The 22786-nt window shown below is 27.7% G+C and overlaps 1 protein-coding gene across 4 annotated transcripts in view; it reads right to left on the bottom strand.

The window, feature by feature from the left end:
* LOC107165800 (uncharacterized) overlaps positions 1–22786 on the bottom strand; it is a 107742-nt gene that overhangs the window by 63888 nt on the left and 21068 nt on the right. The window contains exon 1 of one of the 4 annotated variants that reach the window (XM_089226154.1): positions 17464–17666. The exons of 2 other annotated variants lie outside the window; for them this stretch is intronic. In XM_089226154.1, coding sequence (XP_089082280.1) covers positions 17464–17540 — 77 coding nt within the window. In that variant the 5' untranslated portion in view covers positions 17541–17666. Of the gene's footprint in view, positions 1–17463; positions 17667–22786 lie in introns of those variants that run through there. One more of the 4 variants, XM_089226156.1, reaches the window with a different exon arrangement.

Below are 22786 nucleotides of genomic sequence, written 5' to 3'. Positions count from 1 at the left end.
TTATATAAGACGAAACTGTTTGGAATTTAAAAATCCAATTTGATTTAAACTATTATATTATTGCTCATTAGTCCGTTCATTACTGGAGTATGATGGCTCGATTTGTGGAATCCCCATCAAACTGGTCAAATTAATAAAATTGAACGCGTTCAAAAACGTTTTTTGAGAGTACTAGCTTTTAAAACTAATAAAACTGACGTCTCACTTGAGCAATTAATCAGTAAATATAATATTGAGTCGCTTGAAATTAGGAGAAAATTCAAAATATCATGATTTATCTTGGTTGTACAAATTATTAAACTCATTAATCATATGTCCAGAATTCCTTAGTCAAATACCTCTAAGGGTTCCTCAAGTAATACTCATGGCGCACAAATGTTTTATTCTAACACTCGTCGAAACAATTACATTTTCGGGAATTCTATTAATAATTTTGATTTTTTCCACGACAAATTAACGAGGTTAAAATCATTGATTTTAAATGTTAATGGTACTTTTAAGCAATAAATGTTAATAATTAAATTTTTAATGCCATTTAGTTTTAGTATAACTTACGTGTACCTATGTCTTATGTTTGTATTTTTGTCTATTAAGTGTAAAAGAACTGTTCTGAGCCCTAATTGTTGGTCGTATACTTATCATAAATAAATAAATGATAAAAAATAAATATTGTAGGCAGGTACGTCGTATAGAAGTAACATCTGCGAGAGTGCTGACGACAACGATACAGTTTATAATATTGTGTGCCATTCACAGTTTTCGGCAGAATAAGTGACAAAAAAGAGTAATAATTGGGCATAGGCAGAGTTATCAGATATATAGGTGATGTACTTCTGTTGTAAGCATGTATCGAAAAAGACACCGCGACCGATAGATATTTTTATAATATTATAAATTTATAAAATATTGTTAATATAAATGCGGTTCATTATATACTATATAGCAGAGAACTTAAAAATTAATGATTTTGCTCGAACAATTCAGCATACCTTTACTATATTTAGGTACAAAAGCTAGTAAGCATTTTATGTTTTTTTTTTCAGTTATACTAATGTATTTCGTTTATAAATGAATAAAATGAAATATTTTATACATATATACAGAGTGTAAAGTTTGACAAAAATTGTGATAATTTTATATGGACAATAAATAATTAATAAATATACTCATGACAGGAAATTCCCAAAAAATAATGTTTCAAAAAAGTTATTACATTCAAAATTAATTCATACCAAAAAATATTGATATTTAAAATAAATTAAATAATAAACTACTTGACTAAGATAAATGATTTTACCATCAAAATTGTTTTTACTATCAGATTTACAAATTGGCTATTTGGAGACTTTCCAAAAAAAAAAATTGAATTTTCAGTTTCGAGAAATAAAAATTAAAAAATGTATTCAGTAAATATAGTGCAAGTGTTTAGAAATTGTATAAAAGAAACATTTTTTTATAATATTGTCTACAACAAATTTATTGCATTAGTCAGTAATTTGTCTTATATTCTGTAGGCGTTCATGGAGTTATACTGAATGTGACTTCAACCGCATAATAATACTTTCAACCACAATAAGACATGTATATATTAAACAAAATATATTATGAAATTTTAAACGGTGATTTAAGATTACAATAATATTTTAATACAGGCACATTTGTTCTACAGAAGACGTTGTAAGTACGAACAATAAATTCCATTTACAATAACATAATTTACCATCAATGCGCAGTCGTGTTTATTTTTTATTGCATTAAAATACCTATGAAGTTTATTTGCAAATTATTTCACGTTGAACTGTATATAAAGAGCCATTTTCCTTTCGGTTAGTATTTAATCGTTTTTTTCCCACCGTCAAAGTTATTAAATACGAATAATAGGTTTTATGTGCTTCGACTGATCGTTTATGCCAACACTTATAAATTTTAATATTATACGTCTTCTTCCCCACTGGATAATAATTTTTTTTTCGCCCGTATTCTGTTTTATCATCATCGTCCGGATTTGTATTATAATACATTGTTTAGCTATATGTCAAATTAAACGAACAATAATAATTGTAAATATAACTTTCTCTATAAATATTAGTTACGACTTTACGAGCTAATATTTTATGTATCAGATTCGTACGGAATATAATTATTATGTTATAAACACACAGTAAAAATTAATACAAACAACTTTATTACCTATACATTATTATGCCATAGTATGTTACTCACGTAGAAGCCGACGACGATAATAATATTAAACATGATGTCGGGGTGGCTATTATTGTCATGTTTTTATAAACGTCGTACACCATATTATAAAATCTCGCAATTGATATGTCAAAATTGAAAAATTCCTATTGATTTTCAACACAAACCCAAAAGAAAAAGTGGAAAAGTAGGCAACCGCTTTGATTTGGGATAGATTAAACACTGCAAAAGATGTGTTAAATTTGAATTCATTGATAAATCATCGTATATACGATGAGAAACGATTCTGAGCGGAGGCTGTCTAATTTTCTGGTAAAAAATTTAAATAAAAAACAAGCATTTTAATAATAATATTAACATTTTAACTATGCTAATTTTGTTTTATTAGTATTTTTCAATTAATTTTAAAAATTAACTAGAATTTTTAATGTTGACCTCCCCAAAGCATCAACTAGATCCAATTTGAAACAGGAAACTTCCATTGAAGTTGATGATCAGAAAATTTCTCTATTACTAGAAAAAGTGTCATCTAACACAAAGAAGAAAACCACACTCATCATTGTAAAATCAATACATCCCAGCGAAGTGCTCAAAATCTAATATAATATAAAATGTATTCCGAAAAAATTATACGATTCCGTAACGCGATTGAACATCAAAGAAACAGATTCAGTGTTGTATACATATACATTTTAGATTTAAAAACACATTAGACCTATTAAATTGCAATATAATATGTACTTACGTCATAAATAAGATCTATATAAAATGCAATTCCTGTACACACTGCAAGATAAAACTTAAGTCCAGTAAAATGAAACATTAATGTGTTGTTGTTTATTGTGTATATATTAGAAAAAATATTTAGATTTTCAACTTCAAAATGATTTGTAGAAGGAATATTAATCTTGTTGGATCTTTGGGAGAGGGAGAGGGGGGTAAACATTAAAAAATCGGGTAAGTCGTGGATGTCGCTCTGCTGTACAGTAGATTACAAGTGGGTTACTGTAACGGATGGAATTAAATTTGAAAGAAAAATATTTTTATGAATTTCTAGCTTAAAATAATTTGTGAATTTTAGTGATTTTTATGTTGTCAAAATTCAAACTTTGAATGCTTGTAAAACAAACTTGTGACTATATATTTTATTTATTTTTCGACTGCTATTGTAAAAATATATTAGGAGCCTTCTATTAAATTGTCAAGCTTTTTTACTATATTAATAAATTTTTATCGATATAAATTTAAAAAAAACTAATAATGATCAAAAATTGCAAATGCCTATAAATAGTTCAATTTAAGTCGACATTTTTTGAAAATTGCACGGTGGATAGAACATACTTATATAACTACCTATTCGGTGAAAATTTCATGTATCTATAGTCATTTGTTTTAAAGTTAAATCAAAAACCAAAATCTATTTTTTCGAAAGTTGATTATATGTAAAAATTCCTGTTTTTTCCTTAAGTTTTAGTGTATTTATCCCAATAATTAAGAAAAATATTGGACATTTTTTACTTTTGACCCTCCCAAACTACCAACTAGATTCACTTTTTGATCGAACGAGAGGTACTGAAGCCGAAAATCCAAAACGTGATGTTGACAGACACACAAAAAAAAAATAAAAAAATACACATCATTGTAAAATCAATACATTCTCGCTCCGCTCAGAATCTAAAATTCCCATTATTTTTTTAATAAATAACAATAAAATTTACTGATAATAAAAATCTCAGTTTTCGGCAAAATAGAGTTTTTATTAAAATGTTGTTATTTGAAAATTAATAACCGATTAAACACTTCATCGAATGTTTATATTAGAATATGCTATACATGGACAACATGGTACCCATAATATTATGAAAATATTTTAAATCTCTTAGAGCTATTTATAACCATATGAAGTTTTCGATCAATAATTGCCGTTTAAATAAGTTTTTACTCTGTCGAACAGCTTCAGAATTTAATACAAGGTTATTGATAAGATTTTATTACTGGATTTAAAAATAAAGTTGAGCTTAAATCCAAATTAATTCTTTTGAATTGACAAATTTTGTAAAAATCATGTAAATTTTTGAATTTATTTGAAGCGAAAAATGTACAATATTTTTAATATTATTCATACCAAAGATTTTGAAATTTAATGCACGGTTCCACATACGTTCTCATAACTGGATTATTTTAAAAAAAGCTGAGCATAAGTTCACGAATATTTTTTTATGAGCGTCTGAGCATTCATTTTCAGATTATTGCACGTAAAATAACTATTTCTCATTATTAAACGATTTTTTATTTTTATCTTAGTATTATTCAAAAAGGAATAACCATTATATTAGAGTAGCTATGTATAATAACATAATATAATTTTTAAATCATTGATTATTTTTTTTTACAGGCATTTTAACTATTTTGGATGAAATCATATATTTAAACAAAGAATAACGATTTTAGTTATTTTGTATTAAATTTTAATTCAAAAACATTTTTTATGTGGAATTGAAACTTTTAATATGCCTATTATTATATTTTTATTATTATGTGCACAATTTAATAATATTTGGATTAATTCTATGCTATTTTCTATTGCATATTTAACCACAAACATCAAATCCACACTGTTTCGCGGTAGTTCGATGTTGACTTAAAAGTTTAGTATATGATATACATAATCTAATATATTATTATAATAGTTAAATACATATTAATAATATTATAAATGCAATGTTTTCATAAAAAAATCATTCAACTTACCGTAATAGCTATAGGTACTATAATATAGAAGTAAAATAGCTATAGTAGCAATATAAATATGGGATGACAGACCGTCTTCGCTCAGAATCGTATTTCATATTTAATAATTTATAGTTATCATTAGATACAAATTTTACACATTTATAGTGACTTATTCAATGACTGACTATAGGCTACTATATAAACACCTAAAACAACAGTACGAGTAGGGAGGTTACCTACTTAAAAAAAATGTTGATTACATAATATACCTAATTATTAAATTTATATGAATAAATAATAACTAAATACCTATGAATGAAAATAAAAACATAGGTATAGTATAGGTACCTATTCGTATTTAGAGAAAATAATAATGTTAACGGACAATGAAGAATTGAATCAGCGGTACCATTATAATATGACGAAATATCAAAAACAATATACGCAAATTATAATGTTAACAGAAACAAGTAGGTAAATGTGCATTTTAATCAACTTTAGAAACTATATTAACACAAAAGATTTCCATAAACAAATGAACACATTAGGCATTCGAATCTGAAAACCGAATAAATTATTTAACTGTTCTGAAATTAAAACAGTTTGGCGTATTTCATTAGTACAATATTAACGATCCAACGTTATTTTAATTTTAAAAATAAATATTATGATTATCCGAACGACTATAGAGTTCAACACAAAATCTTTAGTTTTGGTATTTTGTTTTTGTCAGCAAATTGAGTGGAAATCTCTTTCACGCTGAACCCAAAGTACAACAATATTAAGGTACATTTCACCCTAACATCGCTGAGTGAAGTTGACCAAGAAACAGTCTTAATTATTGTAGTTTAATGCCAAACTTTTATTTAAATCGATGAATATACGCCATACGTTTAGTAGTTATAAAATTTAATTTTTTAAAGGGTATTTAAAATTGCGTCACGTTTAGAACCAAAATATATTCCGGTCTGGAGACCCGATGGATCTTTGCCAGATAGACCTTTCGTTATTATTATTCCTGTTTGTTTTTTAATTTTTTCAGACAAGGCGCCAATTTCCACACAGGCCTTTATTTACGGTCAGTTTATACGTCTACTGCTTAATAATAATTTATTACCACTAGTTGCTATTTTTTTCAATCTCTCTCTTCGGCAGTAAAAAAAAAAAAAATTGGTCTGCTTCCAGATGGTCTAAATATTTCGTTTTATTAACCAGTAGTGCAGTAGTTACCGGAATAATGAGTACGAAAGTGACGATGGCGGCAGGCAAGTTCTGATCCAAAAAAATTGGCACTGATAAAAATAGCCATAAACCTATTGGTAACGATGTATTCATTTGTTATGGTAATTATTATTGTAAAAAGAAAATATTTTGACAGTTGTTGGACTTTTCTCATCAATCGTCTAAAAACGATTATAATGTTATGGTGGTATAATTGTTGATTTACGATTTTATTGAAACTAACGTTGTTGTAGTTTTTACGATGTTGGTAAGTTGTTTTACTCAATTTACAAGTAATCAAAAAATAATAAATAAACCAATTAAATTAATTTCGTGATTACAAACTTTGTTGTTTGATGGGAATAAAAATAATCTTTACAAAAGCAACGAATACGCATAATTATCAATCATCTATATGTAAATTGGGCGTATATTATAATATACACAGAAACGTTTAAGTCTAGCATTGTTAATGGAATTTTAAACTTCATTATTTCAACACTTGGATATATTATAAAATACAAACTATTCACATAAAGATTAAAAATATAACTTAATTATCTATATATGCACTAAAATAGTTGGAAATTAAAAATATTTTCCACGATACTTCCTATAGATTATAAAAGTATATAAAAATGTGTAACACTTTTCTTATAGAGTACCTACCTATATGTACGTTCTCTCCTGCACGTGCAGAGTTTTCGTAAAATAGTTCAACTCACTGAGGAAAGGTATATAATATTATTATACCTAATAATATGGATATAATACTAAACTCGAATAGACGGTATTCACCACCCACGTCCAAAACTTAACCAAACAAATCTCAGGGACCAATCTATGCCGTAACACCGCACTGGAAAGTAAGTAAACTATAACCATCACGTGGACTCGGGATTATAGTTTCATATTTCTATTTCCTTTGTCGCTCGAATGCGTCATTTGATTTTCGTATGTCGCGCGAGAAACTGCTGTACACATATTATTATAATATACACATACACTATACACCAACTAAAGGTATTTATATCTGCTGCAGATGAGAGAGAAAGGATTATTCGTGGAGCCCTCTGTGTAGGTATCAGATATATTATTACAATATTGTACGTAGTAGGTAGGTATTTTAGTTTGTCGGGAATTTTAGAACAACCGTGTGGTTTCAACACACAAGCTTTATCGTGCTCACTCTCTCCTTCTGCCGTGTGTGCAGGCATGTTCGCAGAAGACTTACAGTCGAATGACATTCCGCAGACGACGAAGTCGTATAAAATCACGCAGCACACCGCGCATTCCAACCGTAACCAAATAAACGCACCTAGTGTTGGACGATGGGGTGAAAAAAACCACGAAAGCGTGCAAATAACAACACACACACATACACGTGTATTTTTTATTATTTATATATGCGTGTGTGTGTGATTTTTTTTGTTTTAATTATATACGAAGCTTAAATTCGATATCGCTCCGACTCGCGATGAGTCTTGTCATCAACCACTTTGTTGAAACTATTCATTTGCGTCGACACCAATTAGGAGTGCAAATAACGTTTTCGTCGCGTTCCTCGCAAAGACTATACGCCGCGGTGGCGGCAGCGGAACGGTTCATCCCGTTACCGTGGTAACCATCACAACTTCAGCATCATCGCCAGCACAGAGGGGAAAACGCGCCACTATAATAATATGTATGTGTGTGTGTACAATAATAATAATATATTCCCGGGTGTAGCGATGACGATATCGGAAGAATGTATGGCGTGTCAGCGATCGGGCCGAAGAGAATATATTGTGGTCGAATTTCAGCCATCTGCGGCCGCGCTTAACCTTACCACCAGTAATTAAAATAATCATAATATGTACCTATACCTACCTACCCATACATGACGAGCTTAATGAACAGTGAGCTATTATAATCGGAACCGGGATTCGGCGCGGATTATAATCGCATATATATTATGCGGACCCGCGACATCCACGAGTAGAACACGTCATTTTTTGAAACGATTATTGACTCCCGTCGTTGTTGTGTGTCGCATATCAATTCAGTAGAATCAACGAAACGAATCGGAGTGAAAATATAATACAATAATAATACATCGGTTATTATATATCGAATATTATTTTTTTCACGACTTATATGATGAGATGGTTACACATAAGACTTCAACAATTTATGGTTTTTACAACATTTTTACACCTTTTCCCTGCAGCACAGTTAACTGCAACCATATTGTTGTTCTCGCCATGCTGTAGACTACACGATATTTTTTCCGTTCAAGGTCTCTAAAATTCTAAAGCATCTCTCGTATAATATTCGCTGTGTTGACCGACACGAATGTCCATCGCTGCCAAGTGGGCACACTGTTAGAAGTTAAATCGATGAACGATTTTATCATCCATGTATGTATACCCTATATTTTCGAACATATAATAACGCACGTGCCTCACGATGAAAAACATTGTGGTGATATATTATTATTATTAATTCTCGATGGACACGATTTGTGACACGCAGCAGTTTGGAATTTTTTTATGTGAATTTATTATTACCTATTATTATCATCGATGTGATTTGCGACCCGTATGTGTAGGTACCTATAATACAATTTAATTATGTAACAATTACTGTCAATGCAGATTAGCTGTAGAATATACCTAGGTCCTATAGATGAGTAAGTTTAAACTATAAGTATAGGTGCTGTTGTGCAACTCCACAACAATATGCATATAATATATTTTTTTTATTGATCAAATAAAAACTCGGCAACTACATGGCCATTAGTTACAGTTGTGGTGCATATAATATTTATATTAGAGATTATATCATAAATGATTTTCTAATTTATTTTATACATTTTCATTTGAAATATAAAAGTTTAGTTAAAAGTAGACTTTTCGGAATTAAATAATGCTTATTATGGTCGTGTGTAAAATGTTGTTTTTGTAATAAATCAATTCATTTTTTTCATCTTGTACATTATCTACATGAAACTCTAGTTTCTAAAAATGTAAAAGAATATTTACCTCGAATATGAAAATAAAGTTGTGTTTTCATTTTGTTGATTAAAACGATATGGTTTCGGCCATAAAGAGATTGACGTAACAATAAATTAATAGTGATGTGACTCTCAAAGAGTCTAGTACTTATAAGTCAGGAGTTAAAATAATATAAATTATAAATTCTACTTAAATTAAATGTTAATTTTAAAATCAGTAATTCTCGCTGACTTTAAATTATACGCACAAAATTTGCGTTTTCATTAGTATTCAGAATTTCCAATTAAAGGAATCTTGAATTTTATCATAACAATATGTACACAACAGTCAAAGAAGTTTCATAATTTTTTATTGTTTACCTTGTATATTGTTATTAGTTATAACTTAATTTATTTAAATAATAAACCAATCAAATGTACATATTCATTTGAATAGTGTTCATTGATAATTTTTATATTATTTACAATTTACATCAATAAGAGCAAAAGCAAAATAATAATTGCTTCTATATAAACCATAAAAACAAAAGCTCAATAAAGGTTAATTTATTTATTTAGTAAATATCAATATTTCTAAAGATAAAAAAAAATAAAGAACTCATGACGAAGCATATTCAGTATTTTTTTACAACTATATTAAAAATAAATTTATATTGTTTTTTATAGTTTGAAGAAAACCATTCTTAATTAAACTCAAAAATAATATAGCGTTTTCAATAAACGTAATGATCAATTTTAAAATACTGAATTGCCAATTTAATTATTATTAATATAAAATGTTATATGATAATCGTTCTTTAAATTAGATTAAACAGGTTGTTTAGTTAATAGGTTTCTAGATAAAATAAAACATTCGATTGTAATGTGATTAATTAGTTAATTTTTGTGCATTTATTTAAATTCAATTTTTATTATATAAAAGGTAAAATTTAGAAGTAATAACGGTTGTATTATACTATTATGCATAAAATATCCATCTGTATTATTAGATTAGATGAATCAAATTTTAATAAAAAAAAGTTCTAATAAGATTAATTCTCAACTATTATAACTTAATGACGATATTAGATGAATACTGACCTAGATTTGATACATACATTTTTTCCGTAAATATTATAAATAATTTACAATAAAATGAATCACCTAAAAGATTCAGTTACTTGAGTAAGTAAACAATAAATAAAAAGGTTGCTCAGTTTCAGTTTCCTTTTAGTAAAGTATAAGTTATTGATTGTGACTTTTCAAAGACACAATTGATTAAATGAGCGACTAAGAAAGGTTCCAATTTATAAGAACAAGAACTTGAAGAACAATATATTATATAATAGACATTTTTTTTAGTAAAATTATTTGAGGCAACAATATAATAATATTATACATTATAACAATTCACATTATACCTATAACATTTACAAAACAATAAAAAATTATGATACGTTAATTACGTCACGTAGGTTAACATTCCCAAATATTTTATACATACAAAATATAAAATTTAGGTTAAATTAATAAAATTTAAAAGTTTAAATCTTATAAACGATATATAATTCAAATTTAATACGAAAATAACTATTAATAATAATACCACAATAATGTTTAAGACAATATATTATTATTACCTAAATGCATATGCAACTATGCAAGTATAATTTAATGTTTTTTTATTCTATATTTTTACACCTAATCACGTACAAAGAAAAATTCTTTAAAATACTTTACGTAATTTCGTTAACATAAAAAAATTATCGAGACGAGAAAAATAAATTACAAATGTGTTTATACTCTTAAACTATTAGTTCATTATCTAAATGTTAGTACATCAAGCACATCAAGTACATAATATTATGTATGAGAGAAAAAATATGTAAAATGTGTAATTCAATTATTGGCCCTTTGTGTTTACGTACAAACTTAGTTGATCACTATAAGTCTATAAAATAAAACACATTAAAGGACGCTGACGGTAAATGATCGACAGTGCTACACAACGTTGCCATGCCGACCAACGGCGGCAGACCACAATCTCACAAAACAAAGCAAAAACCTTTTGGGTAATATTCCGTCCATAGCAAAGGAAAGGCCTCTTATATTCGTTCTTCTTTTTATTTTATTTTTTTAACTTTTGCGGGACAATTTACTTTTCGCCATAATTTATTATACCCAAAAACTATTGTTCCGAATGTACCACGCGTTTTCTGTTCACCCTTTTTCCACTGTCTATTACACATTTTTACGACTACAGTATACTACACCATTCCCTGAAAACCTTTGTTAAGAAAATTTCGTTTACACTAATGCACTAATGCAGAATTCTATTTTATATCCTGTTCAGGTGATAAAAATATAAGACATGTCTTCGGCAATCCGTAACAAATGCGATTTACTGTTTTGCGAACGTCATAAAAATTAACTCGATAGCGTGTTTAAGTTAAAGCTATGTGATGTCTTTATGATATGTAGATGTAGAAGGTATATATTATATGGTTTCAAAACAAACAAATAACAAATTATCAGCAATAATAAAATCATATTTTAAAAAGTATAATACACTTAACATCTAAATGTTGTAAATTTAAGTTAAATTTAAATTGTTCTTAATATACAGGGTGTCCCGCGAGGATTTACCCATTGCGATATCTATCGAAATAATGGATATATCAATATTCTGGTTTTATAATAAGATTCACAGGGATAAGAACTACAATTATTTTATTTTTAAATTTATTTCTTTCATTAATTTCCGATTTTTAATATTTTTTCTATCTAGTTTTGAAGAAATAAAATATGATTTAATTTATAACTATTAGGAACACGGAAGGTATTCCGCCGGCCGTATGGGAATGCGCGCGGCGCGGCGGGTCACATGTTTGATAACATTACGGTGTTAAATAATTCGCAATTTTTCTCGAAATTAAAAAAAATATTAAAAATCAGGAAATTATAATGAAAATAAAATTTTGAAACGTCAATATTTTCAGAAAAACAAACTGAACAAAATGGCTATCTTTAATTTTTTTGGAAATAATTAAATATAAAAATATATTTTTTAACTTTTTTACCAAAACATTAAAATAAATTAAAATATGAAACAATTGTAGTTCTTATCCCTGTGAGTTTTATTACTAAACCAGAATTTCGATATCACTATTATTTCGTGAGATATTGGAATGGGTAAATCCTCACGGGACACCCTGTATACTCGAATATAAAAGTAATAGTCCCTAGGTACATATTATAAAAAGCTTTCGGTGACTATAGTAAGTTTTAGATAGTTATATGTATAGTATCCTTATATTTTTAATTTTCAGAGTAGTAATCGATTAAATTTTTTAAGTTGGGTAAGCTTATAGTTACATAACTCTTTGTTATTTTTTTTTGTCCTTTATTGCTTTTTCTTGGAAATTACTAAGAAATTCTTTTCACATTTTTAAACTACCTTATGTGTTTTATATAATATTTATATACCTCTAGTTACTTCATGAAACTGTTTGAGCATTATTAACAATATACTTTAGAAACCAACCAAAAAAACAATATTTATTATGATTAAAAAAAAAACTATAATGTTTATTGTTACTAAAATAAATACCTAGTAATAGTTTCCAATAAATATTGAAGTTCAGAAATGCATTGTATTTCAAAGTATTTCAAAATAAAACATTTAATTTTCTTATTCTACATGTTTTAATATCTTAAATACATAATGTAGGTACTCAACATTTTAATAGTTTTTACCTAGTTGATTTAATTTGATTTATAAACTTTTGACGACAGCTATTAGTTATACTTTTTGTAATATACCTATCCATTTTCAAACCCAATCAAAACATAGAATGTATAATATGACGTGAATTCAGTGTTAATTATATTATAATATAATGCATGTACCACTGTACCAGTTGTTTAAGCAAGTTCAATGTATTCTATAATAATTATAATTCAAAAAAATATAATAATACCGTAAGTGCTAAAATTTAAAATTTTAAAAATGTTAAAAAGTATTTATTTTTTAAATTTTAAATTATAGGTATAACATTATCATTCCGACTATCTATTATATTATTAAAACAATTAATTCTGCTTAATACACTCGAATAATATGGTGAATGTAAAAGGTCCTGCGGGAGAAAGAAGTTTCAAAATCAAATGAATATAATATTAATTTAGTATACCGATGTTATATCGGACTATATACAATTTACCCAAACACATTTTTACACGAAGTCATTTTCATACTTCCTATATTTTTACTCGACGGTTATTATAACAACATTAATTTTCTTTTACCGCGTACAAGCGTCAACACATACCATCAGACCGGAACTAACGGTAAAACTATATTAATATATAAAACATAATATAGTATATGTATACGCACATACTGTACACGTATGCACAGTAAACAAGTGCGCACTTTTATGTCCGTATGTCATTTGTCACTATGTTTGGACAACTTCCCGTCAGCCTATACGATCGCCATATTTTCAAAAATAATGACTAAAAAAAAAATACTGATCATAAAAACACGTTCAAAATGTCTAAACTATTGGATACTATTTGGAAGACTATATTGCGATATTGTTGAGCATCGTGGTAAGTACCAAAAATTTCGAAACAATTTTAATATTATTAATTTTATTATTATTATTATTATTATTATTATTTTTTTTTTTTTTTGATGTGTATCTAAAAATGCAATCTTCTGTTTCAGGTGAAGTATTTTATTTACGGAATGTGAGTGTGAAATAGCAGAAAAATACACTTTTATGTAGTACAGATTTCTTATGCCAGAATTACGGGATAAAAAACGATTTCAAAATATTCAAATGCTATGTTGTCAATGCGCTTCAGAGAATCAAAAATCTATTGTAAATAATAGAAAAATTCTGTACAATATGTATTTGCAGATTGAAGTAGATTTTTGATTAAATTTGTTTTTAAGTAAATTTATAATTCCTTGACCTTCAATAACAATAATGATTACTTTAAGAAAATTATAAAAAATGGTTTTCTAAAATATATAAATGTACAACTACTCTTTTAAAATTGAACCACAAAAATCGTTACTGTTGGGCTTGTATTTCCGTAAAGAAGTAATATTTACACATAAATAAAATACTCAACCCATAGATCGAAAACCTGTGTAATAACTAATAACTAAATAATTATATTATGTTATAACGAATGAAAAAAAAAATTAGGTAGGTTCTAAATAGATAGGTAGTAGATATACTAGATACACTTCATAATTCAATTGGTAAATAAATATAATTTATACATCTATTATGTTACCATTTATCTAAATTCAAATTGTTAAAGGAATAAATATAGAATCATGATTTATAAGTGTAGTCCTATTATGAAAATTATCTAATACTCATAAATAAATATGAATAATTAATATAAAACTATACAACTTTATTGACAATTTTATAATTAAAATCATTCAATTTATTTTGTACATAACTACAAGTATAGAGATATTATTTCAAATATAAATTATAATTGACTCTAAGTAGCAGTTATATTATTTGAATTAAATTGTGGATGTAATAATTAATAACCACTACTAAATTTCTAATTAAAAGATTAAGTCACGAATAATTTAAAGTATTTAAACTAGGTAGGTATAAGTATCTTCTCTTAAAAGTACTCTTTTAAAGTATTAAAATTGAAAAGAGTATCATTATGAAACCATTAACCTTCTTTCTCTTCATATAGGTATACAATAATCTAAACTTCGTAATAATAATTTAATTAACATTTTTCTGCATAAAATCGTACCTTCATTTTCAGAGTAGATAGGTGCAAAACCTTTTAGTAGTGTTCCAAATGCTAATAATAATAAAACAAGTTTTTTATGTTTTCATATCTTGCCTTTAATACCTACTTTAATAGTAACTTTATAAATGAAACTAAATATTACTGAGTTTTGTTATCTTATTTATTTTATTCACAAGTTTACCCCAACATAAAATGATCAAATAATTATGTTTCACCTACCTATCACAGTTATTTATTAGTATATAATTTGATGCATTTATATGATATTAAAATATTTTTTACTCCATACAAAAATTGTTGCAAAAAAGGTTTATTAAGTTCATATTATCGTAATACATGGAAAATTATGATTTTTATAGGTACTGATAACATATTGTTATAATATAAGGTAATGTATACTCCTCGAAAACTTTTTGACATAATTATAGTATTGGTAAAATAATGTTAATAGACAAAATATACATATATTTCTTATCTGTTTGTGTTTGGTTAGTAATAAAGGCTCAAAAACGGACTATGCTTATGTTGTCATGTCCGTAATACTACACAAATATATTAACATAAGTTCCATAGGGCATTTGGCAAGTATTACGTCCAAAACAAACATTTTTATTTTTTCACTGAAATTTCAACAGTCATGCAATAACAAATCACTATAGAGTACTCTCCAACCTTTCTTTTATGTAGGTAGTCTTGAATTATTTTAGTATGAGAAATGATTTTTTTAAGTGTCTTCCATAACGATCGTTGTCCGTGACCCGTCGCGATGCTTCAATAGCGCACAAAAGTAACTATTTATTTGTCCCCTTAGCCGTCATGCCTCGCTGGTCGGATGATTTGAATTTTTAGAGAATATAAAAAATACGAATTTAGAATATTATGCTGTATATCAAACAACATTTTTAGTACATCGTGTAGAAAACCGTTGATAATCTGCAAAATTAGGCAAATAAAAAAAGGAGCGAAAAAAGCATTTAATTTGGTTGTTATGATCATTGATGTAAAACAAACATTGGCAATTTTCAAAATTCCTATTAACTTCGATATAGTTCTCTCAGATATTATGTTTTACACAGACAATGGTGTTATTCCGGTTGATCGTTTGATCATATTGAATTTACTATTGAGTATAATCCCTTAACTGTTCATATTATAAATCACAGCATTTGATTTTTTATGAAAAATAGATTAGATACGTATAGGTATCTGTGAATATTTTATTTGTAGGCACACTTTAAGGTATACATTTCGAGTACCTAGCACTCGTTTTCCTTATGAAATAGTGTAACAAACAAATCTACAAACCATAAACTTACAAGAATAATGAGTACTTATATCAAAAAAGGTTCAGAAGAAGATAATCAATAAAAGAAAAAGATTTTTCTATATATAACAGTAGTAGGTATAGACGTTTTAGGTTATTTTAATATGTACCAGCCTACATCATTTCCTACTGTTGTGTGATGGAATCTCGAATTTCATTTTATTTTGAATACATTTAAGCTGTATTTTTAAATTTATAAATTGTTATCAAATAAATTGGTATAAAATATTGTTTATTTCAAATAAACAATATATCAACACTGATATTACTGCCAATCATTATTTACCAATCACATAAAATCATTATAAAATATTAAAATATGTAAATATAAAAATGTAAGCAGTAATATTTAAGATTCAGAAAAAATTAAATTAGCATTAGGTAATAATTATACAAATTTTAAAATATACCTAACAACCTGTTACTACTCATTTGATAATGTTTTTTTGATACATGGGCATATTATCATTATTTCAATTATTCTTCATGATTAATTTTAAATTATTTAAATAACTAACGTAATTTATAAACCAATAATTTCTTAATCATAAATACCAGAATGTAAATTACCACAAACTTACCTTGAAATTTGGATACATTTTTTTTATAGATATGCTTATTCTATTTATGTATTTTATAACCTAATATATTATAACAATATTAAACAAGTATAGTTAGAAATTGAACTAAAGCAGGGAAGATAATATATGTTAATCAGTTTTCATCAACTTTGTTATAACTTATAACAGTGCCATTTATAATAACCAAAACAAGATACATAGTCTTTGTAGTTAGCGGTAGGTATATAAAGTATCAAATAAAATATTGGAACGTACTTCAATTTTAATTAATATAAACTGGGAAAGTAAAATTATAAGTTAATATAGGTATCAACAAAAATAACAAAGCGATCAAACAATCATATATAGAAGCGTATGTAAAAACATTTTCTTTATGAATTAGCTCCGATAAAAATCACGAATCATTAATCATTCATTCTTTAATATCCACAATAACAATATACCATAAAAATAAAACCACGAATTGTTCATAGGCCATTAGGCCATTAGGGGCGCTCTATAGTACATCACAATATCCATAATTCACCTATTATAATAATAATTTAATAACCTTTGTTGTTGAGGCTCATTTAAAATAAAAAAAAATAAAATAAAATAATAATTTATGTTTGAACTCTGCATACCTGGTAGGGCCGTTTCTACCTTTTAGCAAAGGACTTCTTTGATTGTTGACAGCCACACAAGCGATCGCACCGAACATCACCACCAAACATAACAAAACAAACGGTCGATATTATCGATTTAAAAACATCAGTTTTTAGGCTTTACGAACACCGAAAATATACGACGAACGAGTGACCGCGACGTGAACGGATGGCCGACTAGCAAACCCGGTTAGTAGTGGGAAACTGATGGGAAAACGGTAGCCGTGTCGAGTCCCGTTGCATGCGGCGACCGAGCGATGTAGAGAAGGAAGAACTCGTCCAGCACTCGTTGCGTTTCTTCGGAATCCCTAAAATGGACTTATCGATACCGAGCTGGTTTTTACAATACATCCTTGTGCTAAGGCCGTTGTACTGTCATTGAATGTTGGACACATATCTTTCTCGAAACTCTCTTTAGAAAGCCATTCAATTGTCTCGCGGCTTCCTTTCTTTTTGCCCGTCGTCGGTTTCTGGCAGTACTTAACGAACCGAAATCACACGATTTTAAGCCCATCTATGAGGAAACTCTGAGCCAAAATTATTGACGATCACCGACCGTTCGTTTTAAATCTCTCTAGAGCACCTGTATAAGTATTGACAGATTTTTGAAAAACCTATAATGAAATAAACACGGCACGCGATTTAAAAACAAATGACTACTAAAAGATCGTTATGGGACATGAATTACGTCATTAACATTATATATTACATGTATCTCCAGTTTTTATACCTACAGTTCTCACGATATTAAAAATGCATTAATTGGTATTTGAATTGAAATGGTGCATTATGTAGGTAGTTTGTTGTAATACAATGATAATAAATTAATAGATTTTGTAAACATACGATTTTAAATTTTTGACAATGTTCGCAGTTAAACAGATATTTATTATTTATACTTAAATGAATGTAATTAATCATTTCAAGGGTTTGAATTAAAGTGTTAAAACACAACAAGATTAAGCAAATTAAAATACATTTAGGTATAACTGATTTAAAAAATTAAATTATGAATAAATCCAGTATTCTGTATTCATCAATCGGGTTACTAATAATTTAGGCAATTATTAGTTTGATACGTTAGTGTATATTATTAGTATTAATACTGCAGTCACTGGGTGCACGCCAAATTAATCCAAAATTTGTCTGTCGAATATCGACTTCAAGTTTAAAAATAGTAATTTTTAAATTCAAAGAGCAGTAACCTTTGTTTTTATAACGAGTGTTACTTAGTCAGGTTATACAAGAGGTACATCTCTTAGTAGCCAAAACCAATATCACACTGTAAAATCTGATTACTTGCCAAAGATACTTCCATCACAAGTTTACAATTTACTTAACAATAATCTTTGTAAATCAGCGGGACTAATGATTTTTTATTGAAATGAGGGCAAAACAACCATGAACCAATGACGTGTTGACAATCGTCAGAAATAAATACCTATATAGCTACAATACAGCATTATATTTGTACACGAACACTCAAAGCATGTCTCTGATTTTTGGTTTATAATACCTATAAAAACTTTGTTTTAGTAATATTTAGTTTGTACGCAAAACAACAGCAATAAATTAACTATAGATAAGTTAAGTTTTAAAATTATATTCCATGCGTAGTGAGTATCTTTACGTGTTTAAAAGCTCACAACTAAATTGTTACATAAAAACCAAAAACCGACAATAATAAATAGTTTTTATTTAAGACTTATATACCTACGTAATTAGTTCATACGAATACATATTGTAATTACTAATTACTAGAACAGAGGAAAATCACTACAAAAATATTACAAGATAAAAGTTTGATCCCAATACGACTAAGTAAAAAAAAAAATCAAAACGATCATACATAATATTGATAATTCAACATTATTAATTAAACTCTAATCTATTTGGACTGCAAATATACGATATAATATCATTTTAACCACGATCGGAAATCTTTATATTTTATTAAAAATTACGCAAACCGGTAAACCAGTCACGTATACAAAATAAAATTCCGGGGGGCGGGGTTTACAAAATATAACAATACAATATATTGTACAGCTTCATAGTAAAAAAATTTCTTCCTTCCTATACTCAATATTTTAATGTGACTATTATTATGTTAAATTTCAAAATTGTATGTACATAATTTGTTCAGAAGTGTATATGTAGGAATATTACTATATTAGAAAATAATTTCGAGGGGGGGGGGTGAACCCTAAATCCCTCTGTATACACACCTGAGGTAAACTATGTTATTATTTAGCTCCAATGCAACTTACACACACACACACACACACACACACACACACACACACACACACACACACACACACACACACACACACACACACACACACACACACACACACACACACACACACACACACACACACACACACACACACACACACACACACACACACACACACACACACACACACACACACACACACACACACACACACACACACACACACACACACACACACACACACACACACACACACACACACACACACACACACACACACACACACACACACACACACACACACACACACACACACACACACACACACACACACACACACACACACACACACACACACACACACACACACACACACACACACACACACATCTTACGCGATTACCAATTTAAAACAGTAGTCTGTACGAAACCGCTAATGTAACCCCTTCACAATATGTTATGTTATATTATTATTATTATTATTATTATTATTATGCCATCGCCACACATCTACAACAAAAACCGTGATCAACGTGTGCGTGGTACACATTCAACGGTCGTGTTATGGTTAATTCCTATTGCCCTCGGGGGTCGTGCACAGAAAATGCGCTCGTGTCTCATATTATTATAAGCACGCAGGTCAATACTGCTCGGCGCGGTGTTATGATATTTGCGTGTGGTATAATATTGTTGTGTAGTATATAGTTGCTGTAGTGCTGCTGTTGAACGTACAACTACGATAATAATATATATATAGTAACGTCAAACAAGTTAGAGCACACACACCAATGTGCGCACTATATCACATTGTATATAGTACAGACACGGTGAGTTTTTTTCTCTCAAATCGACTTCTTAATATAAGTAATATCTGTATACTTGCAGTATACTTTATTATCTTAACACCTATAACACCTGTCATGTATTACTTTTTTTTTATACAAATACAATATGTAATTATATTTACCTATCGTAACGCATAATTTATACGATAAATTAAACACAGATTTTTAATTAAAAAAAAATTAAAAACCGAGCATAAATAAAAATAGACACGTACCTACTATCGTATAGATTAAAATTAAATAAAAACTTAACATTTATTATGATGATGGTCTTCTTATGCAGACATGGATTCATAAAATTTAAAATGATTTTCTGATTACATTTTATCAATTATTATGATTCGAGCAATAAATATTGGTCGATTTCACGGAAGGGGGGTTTCTACCCTCCCCTTACGTTTTCCATGTTTTTTTTTATCATTATATTTACTTGACATTATACATTAACAACGATATCCAACTGTGTGGAAATTTGGCGAATAATTACATCTATCCTTAAGTAATCTTAGAACCTACTAGTATCATAATATGATCTTAGTCGAGAATATATTGTAGACATGGCTTAGACTTTAGAAGTTTAGATTATTAACGCTCTGAAGATTCTGATAAATGAAAATCGATTTTTGAACGAGTAGTTAATATGTTCTAAGTATTTGAAGTTAAGATGAGCTGAGTGACGAGAAACTAATTATATTAACTACTATTACAAAATTTGATTTTTATACATTAAAAGTCTCGGAAAATATTCTGCTTCAGATAATGAAATTAAAAGTGTAAGCTGTCATTCATAAAAGTAATAACTTAAGAAACTATTACAATAAAAAAATGGTTACTAAAAATGACGTATACATACAATATATAACAAATAGGTATATTTTAATTTTTCAAATTAAGTAAATTAATTTAAGAAATTGAATTATTGTTGAATATGATTAGTTGATAATCGTTATATACATTATGATTATTTATTATACTTCAAGATTAATCTAAATAATATAAATAAGAATCGATTTTGTTCGTTTGAGAATTCTTCATTTTATTACAAGAATCATTCTATCATTTAACTACTAATTATTTTTTATTTTTACAAAATATTTACAATCTGTTTGAAAGAACAATAAGCAAATTTGATAATAGATTACATAACATAAGTAAAATGACAAAAGAAGCCACCCATTGATTGCACTACCTTTTTTAATATTTAATTAGGAGCATTTATAAGCTAGATTCCATGTAACTAATAAGTCGCGACACCAGTTACGTTTAACTATTTATTACAAGCATCTGAAATAATGTATACTTTTTCAAGTCTATTCACAAATGTTTATATATCATATATACCTATCCTGCATATACATGCTGTTCTAAACACCAACGATTTCAGTACTAGCAAAACCTGAAGTTTTTGTCTCACATAATAAAATGTATAATATATGTAGCCTAACGAAGTTCACCTTAAGTATAAATTACCTTTACCTAGTATCCTATTTCTAGAAAAAAAAATTTTATTGCGTTTAGTCAACAACAATAGTATGAAATGAGTTTAGGCTATTCATTACCATTAACAAATAAAAATTTACAAGTGAGTATATGTTACTACCTATATGTTAGCTTAAGATAAGAAGAGTGTAAAAACGCATAGACAAAACTACTAAAAATGATACTTCGAAGTTCGAATATTTGAAAATAAAATGTTGGTAGGTATCATAAATAATATGTATCGGTAAAATAATTAATAAATATATGAGTATAAATAGTATATTTAAAAATTATTTGTTTAATTCTAATTAAAATGTATAAATAGTGATTATTTTAGGTTAAAATAGTAACCGCTATGAATGAAAAGTTGTCTACTTAAATATAATATAATTAAAATCAACGTAGGCATTTGTATAATATACAGTAGAGATATTATGTTAATAAAACATTAAAAGATTAAAATGAATTCTGTAGGGTATTAACAATAATTAATTATATACCTAGCCAATAATCGGCAAATTATTACTTTTTAGTAATATTCGGGATAAATTAATAGCTCAAAGACGATACTCAATAATAGAATTTAGCATTGTTACTGTTTTCAGTTTTTGCAACTTAAATGCTAAAAAAGGAGTCAATAGATATCTCAAGTTGATCCAAATTTTTTTTAGTATGTATTTATACTAATATTTTCGCCCAATTAACAAAAAAATGAAAACAGTCAAGCAGTCAACTA

The sequence above is a fragment of the Diuraphis noxia genome, unplaced genomic scaffold, assembly GCF_037042655.1.
Source record: "Diuraphis noxia isolate RWA-SAM2 unplaced genomic scaffold, SU_Dnox_SAM2 contig0004, whole genome shotgun sequence".
In the NCBI taxonomy this organism is placed as follows: Eukaryota; Metazoa; Arthropoda; class Insecta; order Hemiptera; family Aphididae; genus Diuraphis; species Diuraphis noxia.
This window is presented reverse-complemented; position numbering and strand designations above follow the sequence as displayed.